The following is a 19,199-nucleotide window of genomic DNA, read 5'->3' on the forward strand; positions in this document are numbered from 1 at the left end:
CACACACACACACACACACACACACACACACACACATGCCTGTATGATTTTTCAAACAGCTGGGTTAAGGACTCAAACTGTGGTCGGCTATGTGGGGGTCTAGCACCTTCTCCACCACACCACCTGCTGGCCACCTGTCCTCAGCCTTTCAGTCTCCAGTGAGCATAGTTTCCCATGGTCATTTTTTTGTCTCTACCCCTTCGGGGTGGTTATGTTATCCATGTTTTAATATACAAAGGTTCACTTGTTAGTGCTTCTATTCTATGTTGGGCTCCCCACCCCCCAGCCCAGTGATTTTCAGTTTATTTGGGGGTGTGTGAAGAAAATGTAGAACCTGATTATTGTTCTGAAGTCAGAAAGACTATACAAAGAGATGGACTCAGACAGGTGTCTCTCTGTCTCTGCTACTCTTTTTCCCCTCACCCCTTTTTCAAAATTTTATTCATTTATTTCTTCCAAGAGAGAGAGACAGGGGAGAAGTATTTCCACCAGAGTCTTCACACCATAACACACCCGTAGTCTTAGCCAACCCAGATCATGGGTACATAACTTTATTTTTTAAATGTATTTATTTATTTATTTTTTAGGTTGACCAGAGAGGGACAGCATGAGAGAAGGGGAGAGAGAGAGAGAGAGAGAGAGAGTGAGAAAGTAAGAAAGCAAGCCAACAGTTCCGGGACTTGAACTGCGGTCGGCCATGTAGGAGTCCAGTACTCTTAGCCACCATGCCATCTGCTGGCCCCGTGGGCACGTACTCATGACCAGCGTGTTCAGGAGGTCCTGGGACACAAACCCGGGACCATTCCTTTGTGGGTCCAGTCACATTACCAGTACACCACTGTCTGGCTCCATTGTAGTCCCCCTTGTTTGCTACTCCATTTCCCATGCACTCCTTGTAAGCAAGCCATCTCTTTCGTTCCTGGTGGATCCTCCCTGTATTTCTTTTGTACAAATGAGCAGATCCCTGTGCATTTTCATATATTCCCCACGTGAAGGGGAGCTGACTGTACTCGTGCGTGCTTTGCTTTTTTGGTTTAACAATATGGCCTGGAAATCATTCCAGAGCAGTTTATAGAACCTGTCCTCGTTCTTTTTTAGACCATTGTGAGGATGTTACCCAGTCACTCTCCTATACTTGGGCGTTTAAGTTGTCTCCGGTACTTTGCAATTACAAAGAGCGCTGCCATGAATAACCTTGCGTGCGGGCATTTCCACATCGCTGCAGGAAGAACCCACGCTCTTAACATGAGGTTGGACCACGGGGCATGTCTAAAACCTTGATTTGGTGGCTAACTTGTAAAAAATTGAAGCTATCACATGAAGATCTCGGTTTGCATACCCATCTATATATGCTCCTGAGTTATAAAAACTCCTGTGGAAAGATTCACTCGCGAAGTCGGTAGATTTGGTAGTCCCGGGCCTGCTCCCTCTGTGGTGGTTATCACCAAAGCTGAGTGACGATGGCCCCTTTTAGACAGGGTGGAGTGCCCACCGTGACATGCTCTCTAAGTCCCTTGTCTCTGTATTACATAGCCGGCACCCAGACACCTGAGCCAGTACCCCTTTAATGATATCATGGGCCCAACGGCCTAGTAGTGAAGGGAGCCAGATCCCACACGGCCACCTGCATGGTTTGCGTCCTAGACCTGACAACTTGGAAAATACATTAGAAGTGAGTGCATGCATGCCTAAAATCCAAACAAGATGGAGAAACGCAAGAGGAGGCCTTGCAGCGTGACCACAGTCTGTTGGGGAGGGTGCTTTCTCCCTCTCCCCTTCTCTCTGCCTTTGGCGAGTGCACACACCCTCTGACCAGTAACAGTTAATAAAAGAAATGATATCACTGTGTACAGGGCTTGGCACAAGGCTGCAGACGGTGAATGGTGGTATTAATAATATTCATTTGCTCATATAACCTGAACTCTGCTAGGTGCTGTTTTCAGTGATTTCTTTATATTTTATTCACCTAAACCTCATATTAACTTTATAGGGTAGATACTATTATTATTACATTTTTTAAAAGTTTCTCTTTTTCTTTCATGAGTCAGAGAGAAAAGGGGGTGGGGAGGGGCGCGCGAGAAAGAGAAACAGGACCCAACAGAGTTCCCACGCCGCCATCCAGCCCTGGCCTCAGCCAGCCCCCATCACGGGCACGCCCAGTGTGTTCAGGGAGGTCTCTGCACTGAATCCTGAACCTTCCCACGTGAATCAGCCGCACTGAGTATTGTTACCCCCGTGCCCCATCCAGCCTCCATTATTATTTTATTTTACACACAGGGATGCTGAGATCCAGAGAGGTGAAGTGGCTTACCCAAGGAAAGCCCAGCTTGGAGATGGCAGAGTTGGGATAGAACTTGGGCAGCTTCTAGAACCCATATACTTAACTATTCAGTGCTGCAGGGCAGTCACAGTCAACACCTCTGCTCTCTCTGCACACCCCTCTCTGGCCCTGCTCAGGCCTCACTGCTCAGCCCCCTCTGTCCCTTTCTCTCCAGGTGAGCCAGGCTCTATGACTGTGACCTGGACCACATGGGTTCCAGCTCCCTCTGAAGTGCAGTTCGGGCTGCAGCTGTCTGGGCCCCTGCGTTTTCGAGCTCAGGGCACCTCCAGCGTCTTTGTGGATGGGGGTGTTCTCCGGCGGAAGCTCTACATGCACCGAGTCACACTGCGGGGGCTGCTGCCCGGGGCCCAGTATGGTAAGCAGGGTCGCAGGCTGAGGCATTACGCATGGGGGGTGTGGAGGGAGCAGGAAGAGGACTGGGATGTGGACTAGGAGCTCCCACTGGCAGGTGGCTCGGACTGAGCTGGTAACTCGCCTGCTTACCTGCAAGCCTAGCGGATGAGCCCCTGTGGTAAAAACAGAAAGCACTGGGGCAGGTGGGCAGAGGGCATGGGTCAGCCCCCTCCAGTGCCCCTCTGTTTGCTCCTCTGCCAACGGTAGATGGGTGAGAGTTGGAGGAGTGGTCCTGGGGTGCCCATGGCTGACTGTAACCTTTGCCTCTCTCAGTTTACCGTTGTGGCAGTGCCCAGGGCTGGAGTCGTCGCTTCCGTTTCAGGGCCCTAAAGAATGGGGCCCGTTGGAGCCCCCGTCTGGCTGTGTTTGGGGACCTGGGGGCTGACAACCCGAAGGCCCTGCCGCGGCTACGCAGGGACGTCCAGCAGGGCATGTACGACGCTATTCTCCACGTGGGTGAGGCATGGGTGAGGGCGTGTCTGGAGGTATGGGGGGCTGACTGGGAGGTGGCACCAGGACTGCAGCGGGGATGGAGGCTGGGGCCAGAAAGGACGGGGGATGAGATGCATAGACAGGGCGCCTGTGGTTAACCAGACTGCCCCGGCTAAGATCTCAGCTGCAGCACTTCCTGTCATGGGCACGGGTTTTCACCTCTGTATCCTGACTGTTAAAGGAAGCGAATGCTAGTTCCCAAGTCACCTGCCTGACAGAGTGAGGACACGCGTTAACACTGCCCGGCAGGTGGAAAGTGTGACTTACATGTTAGTTACGATTATCGCTGTTGCCTTCATGATTATTATTATTATTATTATTATTATTGAGGGGGATGGGAGATGGGGGTTGGGTTCTGTTGGCTCAAAGCACAGCCTCTGGAATCGGGCACCCTGGATTTTATTCTGGAGCTTCATTAGCCAGTTCTGTGACCTTGGGCCTCAGTTTCCCATCTGAAATCAGGATCTAGTATTACCCACCTCAGAGGGTGTTTGGGAGACTGAGGTGGTTCTGTATAAGAAGCATTTTGAACTATGCCTGGTACAACATCAGTATCAGACTCTGTTTTTTTTTTTTTTTTTTTTGAGAAGTTTTTGCTATAGGGCGTGTGCACGCACCAGAAAGACAGAGAGAAACAGAGAGACAGGAAGCGAGAAATCACCCCCCCCAGGGGGATGGCCATGCTGCAATCCCTTCTCCTCCATTCTCTTCTCGGGATCTTGGGCACGCACGCACACGCACTCGGCGTGAGTTTAAGACACTGGGTCTGGGACTCGAACCACTGTCGGTCACGTGGGAGTTCAACGACATAGCCATTATGCTAACTGCTGGTCCCAGTATCAGACTCTGTTGGCCTTAAGGTCATTGTGTTGTCTGGAGGAGGAAAGATGGCAGGCAGCAATGGTGGCTAGTGTAATCAGAACACAGGAGACAACATTGTCCCAGAGGCTCCCAGGGACCAGAGATTCCAAGGGAGCATGTGAGGGGTGTGAGGTAGGGATTGGGTAACAAGAATGGTTGGAGGCCTGGAGTTGCACAGCCCACACCTGGCAAGAGAAGAGGTGGGTCCAGATCATCACTCTCCCTTGCCCCCGTCCCCCAGGAGACTTTGCTTACAACATGGATCAGAACAACGCCCGTGTTGGGGACCGATTCATGAGGCTCATTGAACCTGTGGCTGCCAGCCTGCCGTATATGACGTGCCCTGGGAATCATGAAGAACGCTAGTGAGGACCAAGGGCTGCAGGGGTGGGTACGGGCTGGATTGATAAAAATAACGTGTCCTTGGTGTCTCGCCTTAGTCCCTCATGCTGCAGCATCTCATCTGTGGTAGTGAGAGGAGAGGAAACGGGGGTGGGCTGGGAGCCAGACCGTGGCCTGACAGTGCAATGGTGGGGCAGGGCTAGAACATCAAGTCCCTTGCAATCCCCATCCTTCAACTTCTTTTTTTCCAGCAACTTCTCTAACTACAAGGCTCGCTTCAGCATGCCAGGGGACAATGAAGGCCTGTGGTACAGGTAATCTAGGGGTGCTGGTGCACTGCCTTCTTGCCCCTGAAAAATGGGAGAGGTAGAAGAGACCCTGTCTCTGACGCCTACCCTTTGGCCCCTCCAGCTGGAATCTGGGTCCAGCCCACATCATCTCCTTCTCCACTGAAGTATATTTCTTTCTCCATTATGGCCGCCACCTGGTAGAGAGACAGTTTCGCTGGCTGGAGAGCGACCTGCAGGTAACCTGGGTGGAGGCCCTCTCAATCCCTTGGCCCACCTGGCCTGCCCCTCCACCCATCCCCACCCCTCACTCTGGGCCCTTCTCTCTAGAAAGCCAACAAGAACCGGGCTGCCCGGCCGTGGATCATCACCATGGGGCATCGGCCCATGTACTGTTCCAACTTGGATCTGGATGACTGTACACAGCATGAAAGCAAGGTCAGGACCCCTCCCAAGGAGGCCCTGAGAGCTGGGAGGCGGGTCTCCCCTCACCTCACCCCCTCACCTCCTCACTCATTGGCCAGGTCCGCAGAGGCCTCCCTGGCAAGCTGTATGGGCTGGAAGATCTCTTCTACAAATATGGTGAGTGAGCCTGGGATCCCCACCCCGCCCCATATTCCATCTCAGGCTTTGCCTGATAGCCACTTGCTCTGCCTCAGGTGTGGACCTGCAGCTGTGGGCTCACGAGCACTCCTACGAGCGACTGTGGCCAATTTATAACTACCAGGTGAGGGGGCACCGAGGGCCGGCTGGGAGCTAGGATCAGCGTGGTCAGACCCCAGGGTCTGGCCTGGTGTGACACCTCCTTCCCACTTTGCTCCCATCTCCAGGTATTTAATGGCAGCCAGAAGAGTCCCTATACCAACCCTCGAGGCCCTGTCCACATCATCACTGGATCTGCTGTGAGCAGGGCGGGGAGGGGGTGCCTGGGGCGTCTCTCCTCTTGCTATTTATTTATTTTAAAAAGTTTCCTTTATGAGAGAGAGGGGAAGGGAGAGAGAAAGAGATAGGCATTTGTGATTTTTGTTGTTGTTTAATGATGGCATGTGCTTGACCGAGAGAGAGGGAAAAACAGTGCGAAAACACACTCGAGGGGGATTGCCACAGAGCAGTCTCCTCTCCTCTGCTCTCCTTTGGGGATTTTGTGTGTACACACACACGTGCATCTGATGTATTTTTCAAGCTGCCGGGTCTGGGGCTCGATCTCCACTGTCAGCTAGGTAGGGTCCAGCTGCCTTAACCACCAAGCCACCAGCTAGCTCCTAGGCATGTCCTTTGACAGAGCCTCACTGTGTCACATCTTCCTGCCCAGCCTCCTGGTTAGCTAGGATTACAGGTGTGAGCTACTGCACCCAGCATGTTCAGGTTGGTTCAGGAACTGAATATGGACCTCCCATGTAACCCCCAGCTCCCCGAGCAGTGGCATTACCAGAGTGTCACTGCTCTTGCTATTTATTGAGGGCACTCACTCTGTGCCAGCCTGGTCCCATGTGCTTCACCCAGTTGACATCACTGCTCCCTCATCCGTAATGATAGGCCCTCCTTGTGGCAGGCCCATTGTACAGATGCAGGAGCAGAGGCCTAGCCAGGAATAACACTAGCTCAGAATCGCAGCTGAATCAGTGGCTGAGGCTTCCTCCACTGAAAAAAATCTCTATTGTTCTCATTTAAATGAATAAATATTTGATTTTTTAATCAATATTTGGGGGAAGACACTTTTAGACCATACAAATATCCTATTTCTCCTCAAATTTTAATTTTATTATAGGACCATCAGTGGACTGCGGGGTTCTAATGAGAATTTTCTATATCCCTTACTTTTCATTGGTCTATTCATTGGCATCCTCCTGTAAGAAAGTCATCCCTTCTGTTGTATTCATTTTTTAAAAGAATTATTTATTTATTCATTCATTTATTTTAATTTGACCAGAGAGAGACGAGAGAGAGAGAAAGTGAGAAAGGAAGCCACCAAGTCTGGGACTCAAACCATGGTCAGCCATGTGGAAACGTCCAGCGCCTTCCCCACCATGCCATCTGCTGGCCCCCCTTCTGTATTCATTTAATTGGTCATTGATATCAGTGTGGACTTGTGGATAATGTATTTTATTTGTAGGTTAGAATCCAATATTTTTTAAAAATGATTACTTATTTTTTATTTTATTTACTCGTTCTTTTTAAATTTGATCAGAGAGACACACACACACACATACCCTTCCCAAGGGGTGTGGTTATGCCCCAATGCCTTCTCCTCCATTTCCCCATCCTGTTGGGATTTGGGGCATAAATGCTCGTGTGCCCGGTGTGTTTTTCAAGCTGCTGGAGTGGCATTTGAACCATGGTCAGCCATGTGGGATCCAGCTCCCTTAACCACCAGGCTGTGGGGCCAGCCCCATTAAAAATATGATATAATTTCTTTATTATTATTTAATTTGATCAGAGAGAGATAGAAAGGGAAACTGAGAAAGCAGGCTGCCAGGTCTGTGTCTCGAACTGCGGTTGGCCATGTTGGAATTTAGTACCCCCAAATCCACATTACCTGCTGGCCCCTAGCCACCCCCCTGCTTTTTAAAATTATTTAATTTTATTTTATGCATTGTCATTATTTTTTATTTTACCTTTTAAATGTTGACCAAAGAGAGACAGAAAGAGGGAAAGTGAGAAAGCAAGCTGCCAGGTCCAGGACTCGAACCATAGGAGTCCAGCTACCTTAACCACTATATTACCTGCTGGCCCTCAGTCAGCTGCCTTAACCACTATATTACCTGCTGGCCCTCAGCCCCTTTGTTTTGTTTTGTCTTGTTTTACCTTTGTTTTGTTTTTAAATTTATTTATTTTAATTTGACCAGAGAGAGAGAAAAAAAAAAAGTGAGGAAGCAAGCTGCCAGGTCTGGGACTCTAATCACAGTCAGCCATGTGAGAGAGTCCAGCACCCTTAACCACCACTCCACCTCTCTTCTAATCTTTTTATTTTCTTTTTCTTTTTCTTCTTTCTTTATTTCTTATATATACATATATGTTTAATTTGTTATAGACTGTATGTGCTCAGCAGAGAGAGGTGGGGGCTGGCAGGGTTGTGGTGAGAAAACACCCACTGTGGGGGATGACTACACTGCAGTATCTTCCCTGGCACTCTCCTTGCAGGATTTTGGGCATGCATGCACATGTGTCCGGCATGTCTTTCAAGCCACCATATTCACAACTCAAACCACACAACCGGCCATGTGGGTTCCGGTTGCCTTACCCTCCATGCCATCTGGCTGGTGCTCTACTCTTTATTTAAAGTTTATTTCTTTATATATTCAATGAGAGCTAGTGAGACACATGCAGAGATAGAGACAGAGAGACAGGCATCTCTAACAGAGTCTTCAGGCTACGACCAACCCCACTTGTGCCAGATCGTGGGCACAGGTACACAGCATGCTCAAGGAGGTCCCAAGATTTAAACCTAGGACCTTTCCCATGTGGGTCCGGCTATGTCACTACTGTGCCACCACCTGGCCCAAGGACTTCTAAGCCAATCCTTAGAAATGATTCAGGGTCAGCCAGGCAGTGTGGTGATTAAGGTGGTTGGATCCCACATGGCCGACTCTGCAGTTTGAGTCCCAGACCTAGTGGCTTGAAGAATATGCTGGCACATGTGCGCATACCCAGAATCCTGAGAGGAGAACAGGAGAGAAGAGATTGCAGCATGGTCACCCCTGGGTGTGATCTGTCTCTCTCTCTTTTTTTCTCTCTCTCTTTCACTCTGGAGAGCATACATACCGTATAGCAAGACAAAAAAAAAAAAAAAAAAAAAAAAAAAAAAAAAAAACAGAGAGAGAAAAGAAAAAAAAAATTTTTAAAAAGTGATTCAGATTGGAAACCAGCAGTTAGTGTAATGGCTATGTCGTTGGACTCCCACGTAGTCGACCATGGTTCGCATCCCGGACCCGGTGGCTTAAAACTCACGCCGGGCGTGTGTGTGTGTGCATGCCCAAGATCCCGAGAGGAGAATGGAGGAGAAGGGATTGCAGCGTGACCATCCCCCCGAAAAAATTTTTAAAAAGTGATTCAGATTGGAAACCAGCAGTTAGTGTAATGGCTATGTCGTTGGACTCCCACGTAGTCGACCATGGTTCGCATCCCGGACCCGGTGGCTTAAAACTCACGCCGGGCGTGTGTGTGTGTGCATGCCCAAGATCCCGAGAGGAGAATGGAGGAGAAGGGATTGCAGCGTGACCATCCCCCCGGGGGGTGATTTCTCGCTTTCTGTCTCTAATGTCTCTCTCTGTCTGTCTGGTGAGCGTACGCACCCTATAGCGAAAATCTCTTCAAAAAAACCCAAAAAAACCCACAATTAAGCTTAAAAGTGATTCAGATTAAAGTAAGAACCCCTCATGTTAAAAATTTAAACAGGGGACCTAGCAGGTGGCTTGGTGGTTAAGGGTGCTAGACTCCCACATGGATGACCATGGTTTGAGTCCCCCACCCAGCAGCTTGCTTTCTCACTTTCCCTTTCTCTCTCTCCCTGTTTCTCTCTGGTAAAATTAAAGAATAATAATAATAAATATGGACTGGCAGGTGACTGGTGATTAAGGCATTGAACTCTTACATGGCCGACCATGGTTCAAGTCCAGGACCTGGCGGCTTGCTTTTTCACTTTCCCTCTTTCTCTCTCTGGCCAAATTAAATAATAGAAATAATAAATAAAATAATTTAAAAATAATACATTGAAAAATTTAAACCATACAGAGGGCAGGAGGTGAAGAGCAGCCACCTGCACATTTTCTCAGTGACACTCTGGGTTGTTATGTCTCGTGGGTGACATTTAAAATGCTCTCTGCGTATATAAACGGGTAATTGTCTAGACAGAAATGTGCTACTGCCATACCAACTTTGAAAAAGTGACCTGTGCTGTGCTTCACCCCTCACGGGCTCAGCCTTGCTGCGTGTCACAGTTACCTGTGGGGTTTCTAAAACTCCCATGCCTGGGCCCCGCCCCAGACAGAACACCAGCAGCTTCTGGCGTTGGACACCCCTGCAAGCCACCACCTGGGCCAGGACATCAAATGCCGTCAGCAGCAGATGGCTCCTCAGCCTCCTGCCCGTCAGTCCCTGCCCACGGGAGTCACTGCTCTGACCTTTACCACCGTACATTGGTTTTCGCTTTGATTTTAAACTTTGAAAGGATTCCCGACTTATCGAAAAATCGCAAAAAATAACAGACTTTCCATGTCCTGTTCATTTAAACGTGAGCATTTAACCACATTTGTTTCCATTTCTCTCTCACTCCCTTTTATTCTTATCTTCTAATCCAATCAAGAAGAAGCTGCAGACATAATGCCTCTTTAACTCTGTATTTCCTAAAACAGACATTCTCTTATAGCACCACAGTGTAATTAGGAAATTCAAGGCGTTAGCACCGATAACATACTATTATCTCATCTACAAACTGTATTTGAATATAGCCCATTCGTATCCTTTGGTTTTTTTAATTAAATTTTTTTGAGACGTTTTTGCTATAGGGCACATGCACTCGCCAGAAAGACTAAGAGAGACAGAGAGAGACAGAGAGACAGAAAGCGAGAAATCACCCCCCACCCCAGTGGGGATGGCTACACCACAATCCCTTCTCCTCCATTCCCCTCTCGGGATCTTGGGCACGTGTGTGCCCGGCGTGAGTTTAAGCCACTGGGTCTGGGACTCGAACCGTGGTCAACTACATGGGAGTCCAGCGACATAGCAATTACGACAGCTGCTGGTCCCAGTATCCTTTATTATTTTTTTAAGTTATTTCTTTCTCTGAGTGAGAGATACAGAGAGAAAAACAGAGGGATAGAGAGACAGCAGCCCCAACAGGGTCTCTTTTTCTTTTTTCTTTTTTTGGAAGAGGTGTTTTTTTTTTTTTGTTTTGTTTTTTTTGCTATAGGGTGCATGCGCTCGCCAGAAAGAGACAGAAAGCGAGAGAAATCATCCCCCAGGGGAATGCCCACACCGCAATCCCCTCTCCTCCATTCTCCTCTCGGGATCTTGGGCACACACGCACATGCATCCAGTGTGAGTTTAAGCCACCGGGTCCAGGACGCGAACCGCAGTTGACCACATGGGAGTCCAGCGACATAGCCATTACGCTAACTGCTGGTCCCAACAGGATCTCGATGCCATGATCTACCCCTAGCCTCAGCCGGCCCTGGATCATGGTACACGCATGCTCGGTGAACTCAAGAAGGTCTCCTAATGTGAAGTGGAACTACCCATGTGGATTAGCCTCACAGAACATTGCATTTTACTGCAGAGCCACCATCCAGACACTCGGCTGTTGGTGTCTTTTTAATCAAAGGGTTTTGTTTCTTGGTCCAGGATCTAGTGTAAGACCACTTGTTGTGTCTAGGTATCTTGCCTATTTAGCCTCCTTGAATCAGAAACATTCCTCCACCCGTTTTTCTTTGTGTGTGTGTGTGTGTGTGTGTGTGTGTGTGTGTGTGTGTGTGTTGGGGGGAGGGGGCAGCTATCTTTGCTATAGGGCATGCTCACTAGCCAGAGAGATAAAAACAGATAGAGAAAGTGAGAAATCATCCTCGGGAGGGGATGGTCACAATGCAATCCCTTCTCCTCCATATTCCTCTTGGGATTTTGGGCATGCGCCCACACACGTCTGGTGTGAGTTTCATGCCATCAAGTCCAGGATTGGCCATGTGGGAATCCAGTACCTTAACCACTATGCTACCTGCGTCCCAATGCTTATTTTTCATGACTTGTCAGTTGTGAAGAATACAGTGAAGTTGTTTTGCAGGATATCCCTCAGTCTGGGTATGTTTGATGCTTGCTCATGAGGAGAGGGAAGTTATGCATCTTTGGTAAGTGACACTATTTTCAGTTCAGTCTACAAGAAGGCCTGTGATGTGTCATTAGCATCTCTGAGCCTCAGCTGCCCCAGCTGAAAGTGTGGTACCGATGGGTCTCATGACTGACCATGTGCACTTTCTTTTTTTTTTTTGGAGAGGTTTTTTTGCTATAGGGCGCGTGTGCTCGCCAGACAGACAAAGAGAGACAGAGAGACAGAAAGCGAGAAATCACCCCCCAGGAGGGATGGTCACGCTGCAATCCCTTCTCCTCCATTCTCTTCTCGGGATCTTGGGCACGCACGCACACGCGCCCGGCGTGAGTTTTAAGCCACCGGGTCCGGGACATGAACCGCGGTTGACTACGTGGGAGTCCAGCGACATAGCCATTACGCTAACTGCTGGTTCCCACCATGTGCACTTTCACCTCTCAGTTAAGGCGGAGTCTGCCTCGGCCTCTCTACCATAAAGTCACTCTTTTTTCTTTTGGGATTAACAAGTGTCTCCTGGAGAGATTCTTTGAGATTGTGCAAATGTCCTGCTATTCCTCCAACTTTCTCCATCAGTTTAACAAATATTCTTTAGAATTATTTATTTAATTTTATTTAGCATTATCATTATCAGTATTTTTAAATTTGCTGCAGAGAGGGCTAGCAGGTGGGGTGGTAGTTAAGGATGCTGGACTCCCACACGGCCGACCGCGGTTTGAGTTCTGGACCTGGTGGCTTGCTTGTTTTCTCTCTTTCTCTCTCGCTCTCTGGTCAAATTTAAATGCATAAATAAAAGTTAAATAAAAACAATTCTTTTAAAAAAATTGCTACAGGGTATGCATTCTCACCAGAGAGCGACAGAGAGAGAGAAAGTGAGAAAGCAAGCCACCAGGTCCAGGACTTGAACCATGGTCAAAACCGTATGGGAGTCCAGCACCTTAATCATCATGCTACCTGCTGGCCCACCCCCATTCGTTTTACCATTCGTCAGTGATCCTTGCTTCTATCATTTATTACAGTTCTTGGTGCAAAATGGGGAATTCACGTGTGTGTGTGCTAATGGGCATGTGCTTACATAAGAGATAGAGACAGAGAGACAGAGATGGAGATAGAGAGAGTACCCCTCCAATGAGGCCTAGTCACCTCAATCCTTTTTCCTCCAATTATTTATCCTGTTGGGATCCTGGGAACATGCGTGGATTCCTGGGTGTGTTTTTTCAAGCCACTGGAACACTGGATGGCCATGTGGGATCCTGCTTCATCTGTACATGCTCACCCGCTGTGCTCTAAGGGCTGGCCTAACATGGCAGCTTTTTGGGCTTCCTCATCCTCTCTGCTCCTATTCTCCCCCAGGCACCGGCGTTTTAAAAGCCTTTCTTAGCAGGTCTACCATGCAGCCAGGGTTGAGACCCAGTGATTTCTTCCGTTCTTCGAATTGCCTTTCCCCCTTCCCAGTGCATCTTGGCCAATTTCTGTATCAACCTGCTTGGTGACAGCTACTCTTGAATTGATTTAACTGACTCCCCCGCGGGGCATTTGGGTGGCTTCCAGCTCAGGGCTTTTACAGAAAATGCTATCGCCAACAGTCTTGTACAGCCCTGCACTTTTCTAGAAGTCAAAGGCCTGGGGCAAGGGAAGCCTGGCTGGGTCAAAACGCTCAATTGTGAGCATCCTTGTGGCCAAGTCTTAACTGACTCTTTTCCTTGGGGGTGGCTGGATCCTGGCCTGGCAGGTCATTTCAGCTTCCCTGCCTGAGTGCCCGTCTGACCGGCTCTCTTTTGTAGGGCTGTGAGGAGCGGCTGACCCCCTTTGCCCCCTTCCCAAGGCCCTGGAGTGCCCTGCGGGTGAAAGAGTACGGCTACACGCGGCTACACATCCTCAACGGGACCCATGTCCATATCCAGCAGGTGTCGGATGACCAGGTCAGTGAGGGGCACGCCTGAGTCACCAAGTGGGCAGCCAAGCCCAGCGTGTTCTGGTGCCAGTGGTTGGTTAAAAACTTAGACGCTAGAGCTGGAAATCTTGGGTTCATATCCAGCCTCTGTTCCTCACCAGGTAGATGACCTCCTACAACTTACCTAACATCTTTGAGCCTCAGTTTTTCTATCCGTGAAATGGGGATAATTGCTTCTACCTCACAGGATAATATGGGGGCTGAATGACTTATTTATGTTTGAGTTTATTTTATGAAAGATGAAGGGCCGGCTGGTGTCTTGATGGTTAAGGCACCTGGATCCCACATGGACAACTGCAAGGTTCAAGTCCCAGACCCAGCAGCTTGCAGAACATGCTGAGCACATACATGTGTACCCAAAATCCCCAAAGGAGGTAGAGATGGTGGAGAAGGGATTGCAGCATGACCATTCCCCATGGGGGATGCTTGTCCACTTTCCCTCGCTCTCTCTGTCTCTCCAACAAGCATATGAGCCCTCTGGCAAATTTTTTTTTTAAAAGACAGAGACAGGGTAGCAATCTCAACAAGGTCTCACACCATGATCCCCGCACCCCAGCCTTTCCCAGCCTGCCTGGGTCATGGGTATGTGCATGTGTTTTTATAGGCTGACCTGGGACCAAACCCTGATCTTTTATTATTTTTTTTTAAGAGAGTCCTTTGCTATAGGGCATGTGTGCTCGTCAAAAAGACAGTGACAGAGAGCAAGAAATCACCCCCCCCCAGGGGGGATGGCCATGCCGCAATCCCTTCTCCTCTAGGGATATTAGGTATGCATGCACATGCGCCTGACATGAGTTTAAGCCACTGGGTTTGGGACTTGAACTGAGGTCGACTACATGGGAGTCCAGCGATGCAGCCATTACACCAACTGCTGGTCCCTAAACCCCGATCTCGATATGGCTTCCAGCATTAGAGGTGCATACCACTGTACCTCTGTGGCTGGCCCCGGGCGACTTGTCAGACGCAGATTGCTTAGAACAGCACCTGCAGCTCGGTCAGTTCTGTAGGCCTCATCGCTGAGAGGCCGGGGTGGCAAAGGCAGGGGATGGGAGCGGCTGGAGAGAAGGCGATGGGATGCGCATGTGCTGGGCTAATTTAAGGTGACTTGGACTCACATTGTAGTGTCTTGCCTTTCTTTATTTTTGCCATCGTAGTTTCATGGATGTATTAAGTTTCTATTACCAGAGGTTACATGTGCTCACCGGAGACACACACACACACACACAGAAAGCACCCAGTGCAGCACCGCCATGCCACAACCCCCTTTCCTCCTTTGCTCCATCCTGTCGTGATTTGGGGCACACACACACACACACACACACACACTCAGCATTTTGAAGCCACAGAGCCGGGATTTAAACTATAGTCAGCCATGTGAGACCCGGGACTTAGCCAGTATTCTATGGGCATTGTAGTTTTAAAACAATGATAATAATGATCATTTCTTTTCTTTTCTTTTAAATTTTTAAAGGTTTTTTTGTTATAAGGCACGTGCGCTCGCCAGAGAGACAGAGAGAGACAGAGAGACAGAAAGCAAGAAATCACCACCCGGGGGGGATGGCTTTGCTGCAATCCCTTCTCCTCCATTCTCCTCTCAGGATCTTGGGCACACATGCACATGCGCCTGGTGTGAGTTTAAGTCACCGGGTCCGGAACTCGAACCGCGGTCGACTACATGGGAACTCAGCGACATAGCCATTACGCTAACTGCTGGTCCCAATAATGATCATTTATTGAGGGCCTGCTAGATGCTGTGTTTAGTAGCACTTTCATCACCACAACGATCCCATAGGGGTGGATTTTACAGCTAAGGAAACGGACTCTGAGAGGGGAAGCCATTTTCCCAGGGTCACACAGCTACAGATCTGATCATCAGAACTTGTTTATCAAGCGATTGATACACTTGCACCAGCATTGGCTTCTGTTTCCACGATTTCCCTCAATTCCATGGTGACCCTGTGTGGGCTGTTCTCCCCGCTGGGTAGGGGATGAGAGTTAGGCTCGGACAGTCCCGTCATATGCTTAAGGCCACACTGGAGTCGGAAGCAAGGCTTGCCTGACTTCATAGTTCACGCTGTGACAACAGCTTACACTTACACAGCTCGCGCATGCGCTGGGCTCTCCCGCCTTCTTACTGACAAATAACACTTGGACGCGGCCAGCCCATGGCACAGGGGTTAAGGGAGCTGGAGCCCACGCAGCTGGTCATGGCTCAGGTACCAGCCCCTGCAGCTTTAACCCTGGGTCTGTGTGCCCAGCAGGATAGAGGAGAGGGAGACGGGTGGCGGTGTGACAATATCTCCATTGTGAGATATCTCCATTGTGTTTTCTCTCTCTCTTTCTCCCTGGCGAGTGCACATACCTTCTGACAATTAAAAAAAAAAAAAGTCTAATAGTACAAAGTAACTTTTCAGAACAAGAATAAAATATATAATAATCAAATCAGGGTGATCTCAATCTCAGGCTCCCTCCCAAGCCCTTTCCAAATATCCTGTCATCTAATTCCCATAACATCCATGATGTCAGTACAATTCCTATCACTCCCACTTTTATTATTTACTTATTTATCTATTTCAATTTGACCAGAGAGAGAGAAAGAGAGAGAGAGAGAGAGAGGGCAAGTGAGAAAGCAAGCCACCAAGTCCGGGATTTGAACCATGGTCGGCCATGTGGAAGTCAAGCGCCTTTAACCACCATACCACCTGCTGGCCCCAACCTCCACTTTTCAGATGAGAAAAATGAGACTCAGAGGAATCTAGTAACTTGTGCAGAGTCACACAGCCCACCAGAGGCAGAGATGGGATTTGAACCCAGGCCCTTGACCCCGGAGTCCAGGCTTCTAGCCCTCACCCTCGTCCCTGTTTTGGTCTTACAGGATGGGAAGATTGTGGATGACGTCTGGGTGGTGAGACCCCTGCACGGCCGGATGATGTACCTTTAAGGATGGAACAGCCCTCGTCAAGAACCCTAAGCCTTGCTGCCTTGGCGGGTGTGACTAGACACTGCTCAGCCAGGGAGTGGGGGTGGGCCCGACTCCCCTGCCCTCCAGAGGTCCCACGCTGGGTGGACACAGCCCTGATAAACTGGGGCAGCTCTTCCCTCCTGGAGAGGGAGAGTCCTGGCTGACTGTGAAGAGAACCACATAGCGAAACAGGGTGGGTCTCTGGCTGGCACAGCCCCACCCTCCCGCATAGCACTGACCGGGCAAAGCGCCCACGGGGCCTCGGAATAAAGAGGTTCCAGCTGTGGCACGGTGGTCTCCGTGCTTCTGCTGGGGATGCCCAGGCTGCCTCTTCTCCTGCCCACCTGCCAAGGGGCTCGCCAGCCCAAGTCCTCGGGGAGCACACGACCGTCATGACACCACTGGCCAGCAGGTGGCGTTGGTGGCTTTTCCTTCTGATCTTGGCCTTCTGCTTCAGTGGCCCAAGGAGTGCTACCCAGTGTCCCTGTGTCTCAGTTTCCCAGCCTGGAAAAGGCGAAATACCACCCCCCACCCCCCCGCCTCCGAGCAGGGGGCAGCTGACACGTCTTGAGAGCCCCCAGACCCGATAGTTTCTCCCCTCTTTCCTTTCTCCCCTTTCCTCTCTTTTTCTTCCTGCTTTCATTTCTTTGAACATTATTTATTGAGTGTCTGCCTTGTGTCAGGCCCTGGTCTCAGTACTAGGAACACAGCTGTGAACAAGACAGAGGTCTCTGTCCTCAGGGAGCTGACTCTCACCATAAAGTTGGGAATTAAACAGTTGCCCGAGAGGTGCCATTGTGGTCAGGGTCTGAAAAGGTAGGGTGCTGGGAGAGTGGGGGCAGTTAGTTGTCTCTGCAGGGACACCTCACTGAGAGGGTGACATTTCTCTGGAGGTGGTGAGGGGAGCCAGTTGGGTGGTTGTCTGGGGCAAAGAGTGTCAGGCGGAGGAACAGCCCCAGCAAAGGCCCGCAGACAGAAGCATGCCTGCCCTGCTGGGTATCAGCGAGGAGGCTGAGCCAGCCGGAGCAGAGGGTGAGGGGGCCACTGGGGCTGAGGGCGGGTTGTGTGGGGCCTTGAGAGCCACATTAGAGACATTTGATGCAGCCTCAGGAGGGGAGGACGCCATCTGACTTGAAGAGTCCCAGGCAAAGGCTGGGCTCTGGCGTCACGGTGAAGGGCTCCCAGGAACCCCGCGGGTGCCCAGCCCTGCAGGCGGGCCTCGTGTCTATTCCTTCATAGCCTCCGCCGACCCTATCCCCACCCAGCGCATGGCGCTCCGACCTCCTTACAGCATCTGGCGCGTGTTCTCACATGGGACCCAGGCCCCAGCTGTCAACCCTCCTCAAGTGCTGTCTCCCAGCCCAGCCCAGGGTGGCAACTTCTCAACCTCAGCCCTTGAGGCCTTGATCCCCCCTCAGATGCCTTCCGCTGACGGCCCCCACTCAGACAGTCTCAGCTGCCCTCTGCCCTGTCCCTGTTCCGCTGCATTCTCCTATCCTCTCATGGATTTAGCTTGTTGGCGGTCTGTCTTCCCCCTGGGCTAGAGGGTCTGTGACAGTGGTGGCCAGGGTTACTTTGTTCACTCATCAGTCCATCCCTGCCACCAAACGCCCCTCGATCATTTCTCAAGCTGGGTTGGGGGCCTTGGGCTCCCCCATCCCACTCCTGCCTGCTCTGGGCCGACACTGTCTAGGGATGGGTCTCTCTGGCTCCTACACTGGACTGTCAATCTCAGGAGGGCAGGGCCCAGGGCTGCACGCCAGCATTGCCCAGCACGAGGCAGATCCTTAAAGAATTATCATAGCCTTAATGAAGCTGCCACATGCCAGCTCCGGCCAGGCAATGCCGGGGCCAGCAGTGACTCAGCCGAAATGCCCTCTGGGAGCTTGCAGGCAGGCAGAGAAACTTGGTTACCCAACGCAAGTGACAAACAATGAGGGAATGCCGTGGGGGGGTGGCCCAAGGTGGGGAAGGCACAAGTGGCAGAGTCACTGCATGCTGCAGCCAGAGACCGTCCTGGCTCAGTACAGTGTGGGCCCCAGCATCCTGGCCTGGGCTGGGTGGGGCTGTAGACGTGCCCTGGAGGTGGGGTCCACACAGGGCAAAGGCCCAGCACTGGAGCCAGACAGAAACCGTGCTCAAATCTCAGCCCTGCCACTTCCTATGTGACTATGGGCAAGTCACCGGCCCTCTCTGAGCCTCTGTTTCTTCATCTGTAACATAAGAATAGTGCTTGGTTGGGGCCAAGCAGGTGACATGGCGGCTGGGGCGCTGGACTCCCACATAGCCAACCATAGTTCAAGCCCCAGACCTAGTAGCTAGTTTTCTCATTTTCCTTCTGTCTCTCTCTACTGAGCGCATGTGCCCTATAGCAAATTAATAATAATAATAATAATAATAATAATAATAATAATGGGGCCAGCAGGTGGTATGTGGTTAAGGTGCTGGACTCCCACATGGCCAACCACGGTATAAGTCCCAGATCTGGCAGTTTGCTTTCTCTCTCTGTCTCTGTCTGATGAGCACACGTGCCCTGTAACAAATTTCACAATAATAATGATAAATAAAATTAAATAATTATTTTAAAAAATAATAATGGGGCCAGCAGATGGTATAGTGGTCACATTGCTGGACTCCCACATGGCTGACCACGGTTCAAGTCCCAGACACAGTGGCTTGAAGACCATGCCAAGCACGTGTTCGATGCCTAAAAATCCCAGGAGGAGAATGGAGAAGAAGGGATTGTAGCATGGCCA

At 50.2% G+C, this 19,199-nt stretch overlaps 1 protein-coding gene across 1 annotated transcript in view; it reads left to right on the top strand.

The window, feature by feature from the left end:
* The window catches only part of ACP7 (acid phosphatase 7, tartrate resistant (putative)), a 28,947-nt gene extending 10,202 nt beyond the window's left edge, over positions 1 to 18,745 (top strand). Inside the window, exons 2-12 of the mRNA XM_006161763.3 lie at positions 2,496 to 2,696; positions 3,008 to 3,190; positions 4,329 to 4,452; positions 4,681 to 4,743; positions 4,841 to 4,955; positions 5,047 to 5,154; positions 5,241 to 5,298; positions 5,376 to 5,443; positions 5,547 to 5,618; positions 13,312 to 13,449; positions 16,357 to 18,745. Of these exons, the coding sequence (XP_006161825.1) occupies positions 2,496 to 2,696; positions 3,008 to 3,190; positions 4,329 to 4,452; positions 4,681 to 4,743; positions 4,841 to 4,955; positions 5,047 to 5,154; positions 5,241 to 5,298; positions 5,376 to 5,443; positions 5,547 to 5,618; positions 13,312 to 13,449; positions 16,357 to 16,422 (1,196 nt within the window). The 3' untranslated portion in view covers positions 16,423 to 18,745. The remainder of the gene's footprint in view (positions 1 to 2,495; positions 2,697 to 3,007; positions 3,191 to 4,328; positions 4,453 to 4,680; positions 4,744 to 4,840; positions 4,956 to 5,046; positions 5,155 to 5,240; positions 5,299 to 5,375; positions 5,444 to 5,546; positions 5,619 to 13,311; positions 13,450 to 16,356) is intronic.
* Positions 18,746 to 19,199: the final 454 nt, after the last annotated feature.

The sequence above is a fragment of the Tupaia chinensis genome, unplaced genomic scaffold (genome assembly GCF_000334495.1).
Source record: "Tupaia chinensis unplaced genomic scaffold, TupChi_1.0 Scaffold138910_1, whole genome shotgun sequence".
NCBI classification, from domain to species: domain Eukaryota; kingdom Metazoa; phylum Chordata; class Mammalia; order Scandentia; family Tupaiidae; genus Tupaia; species Tupaia belangeri.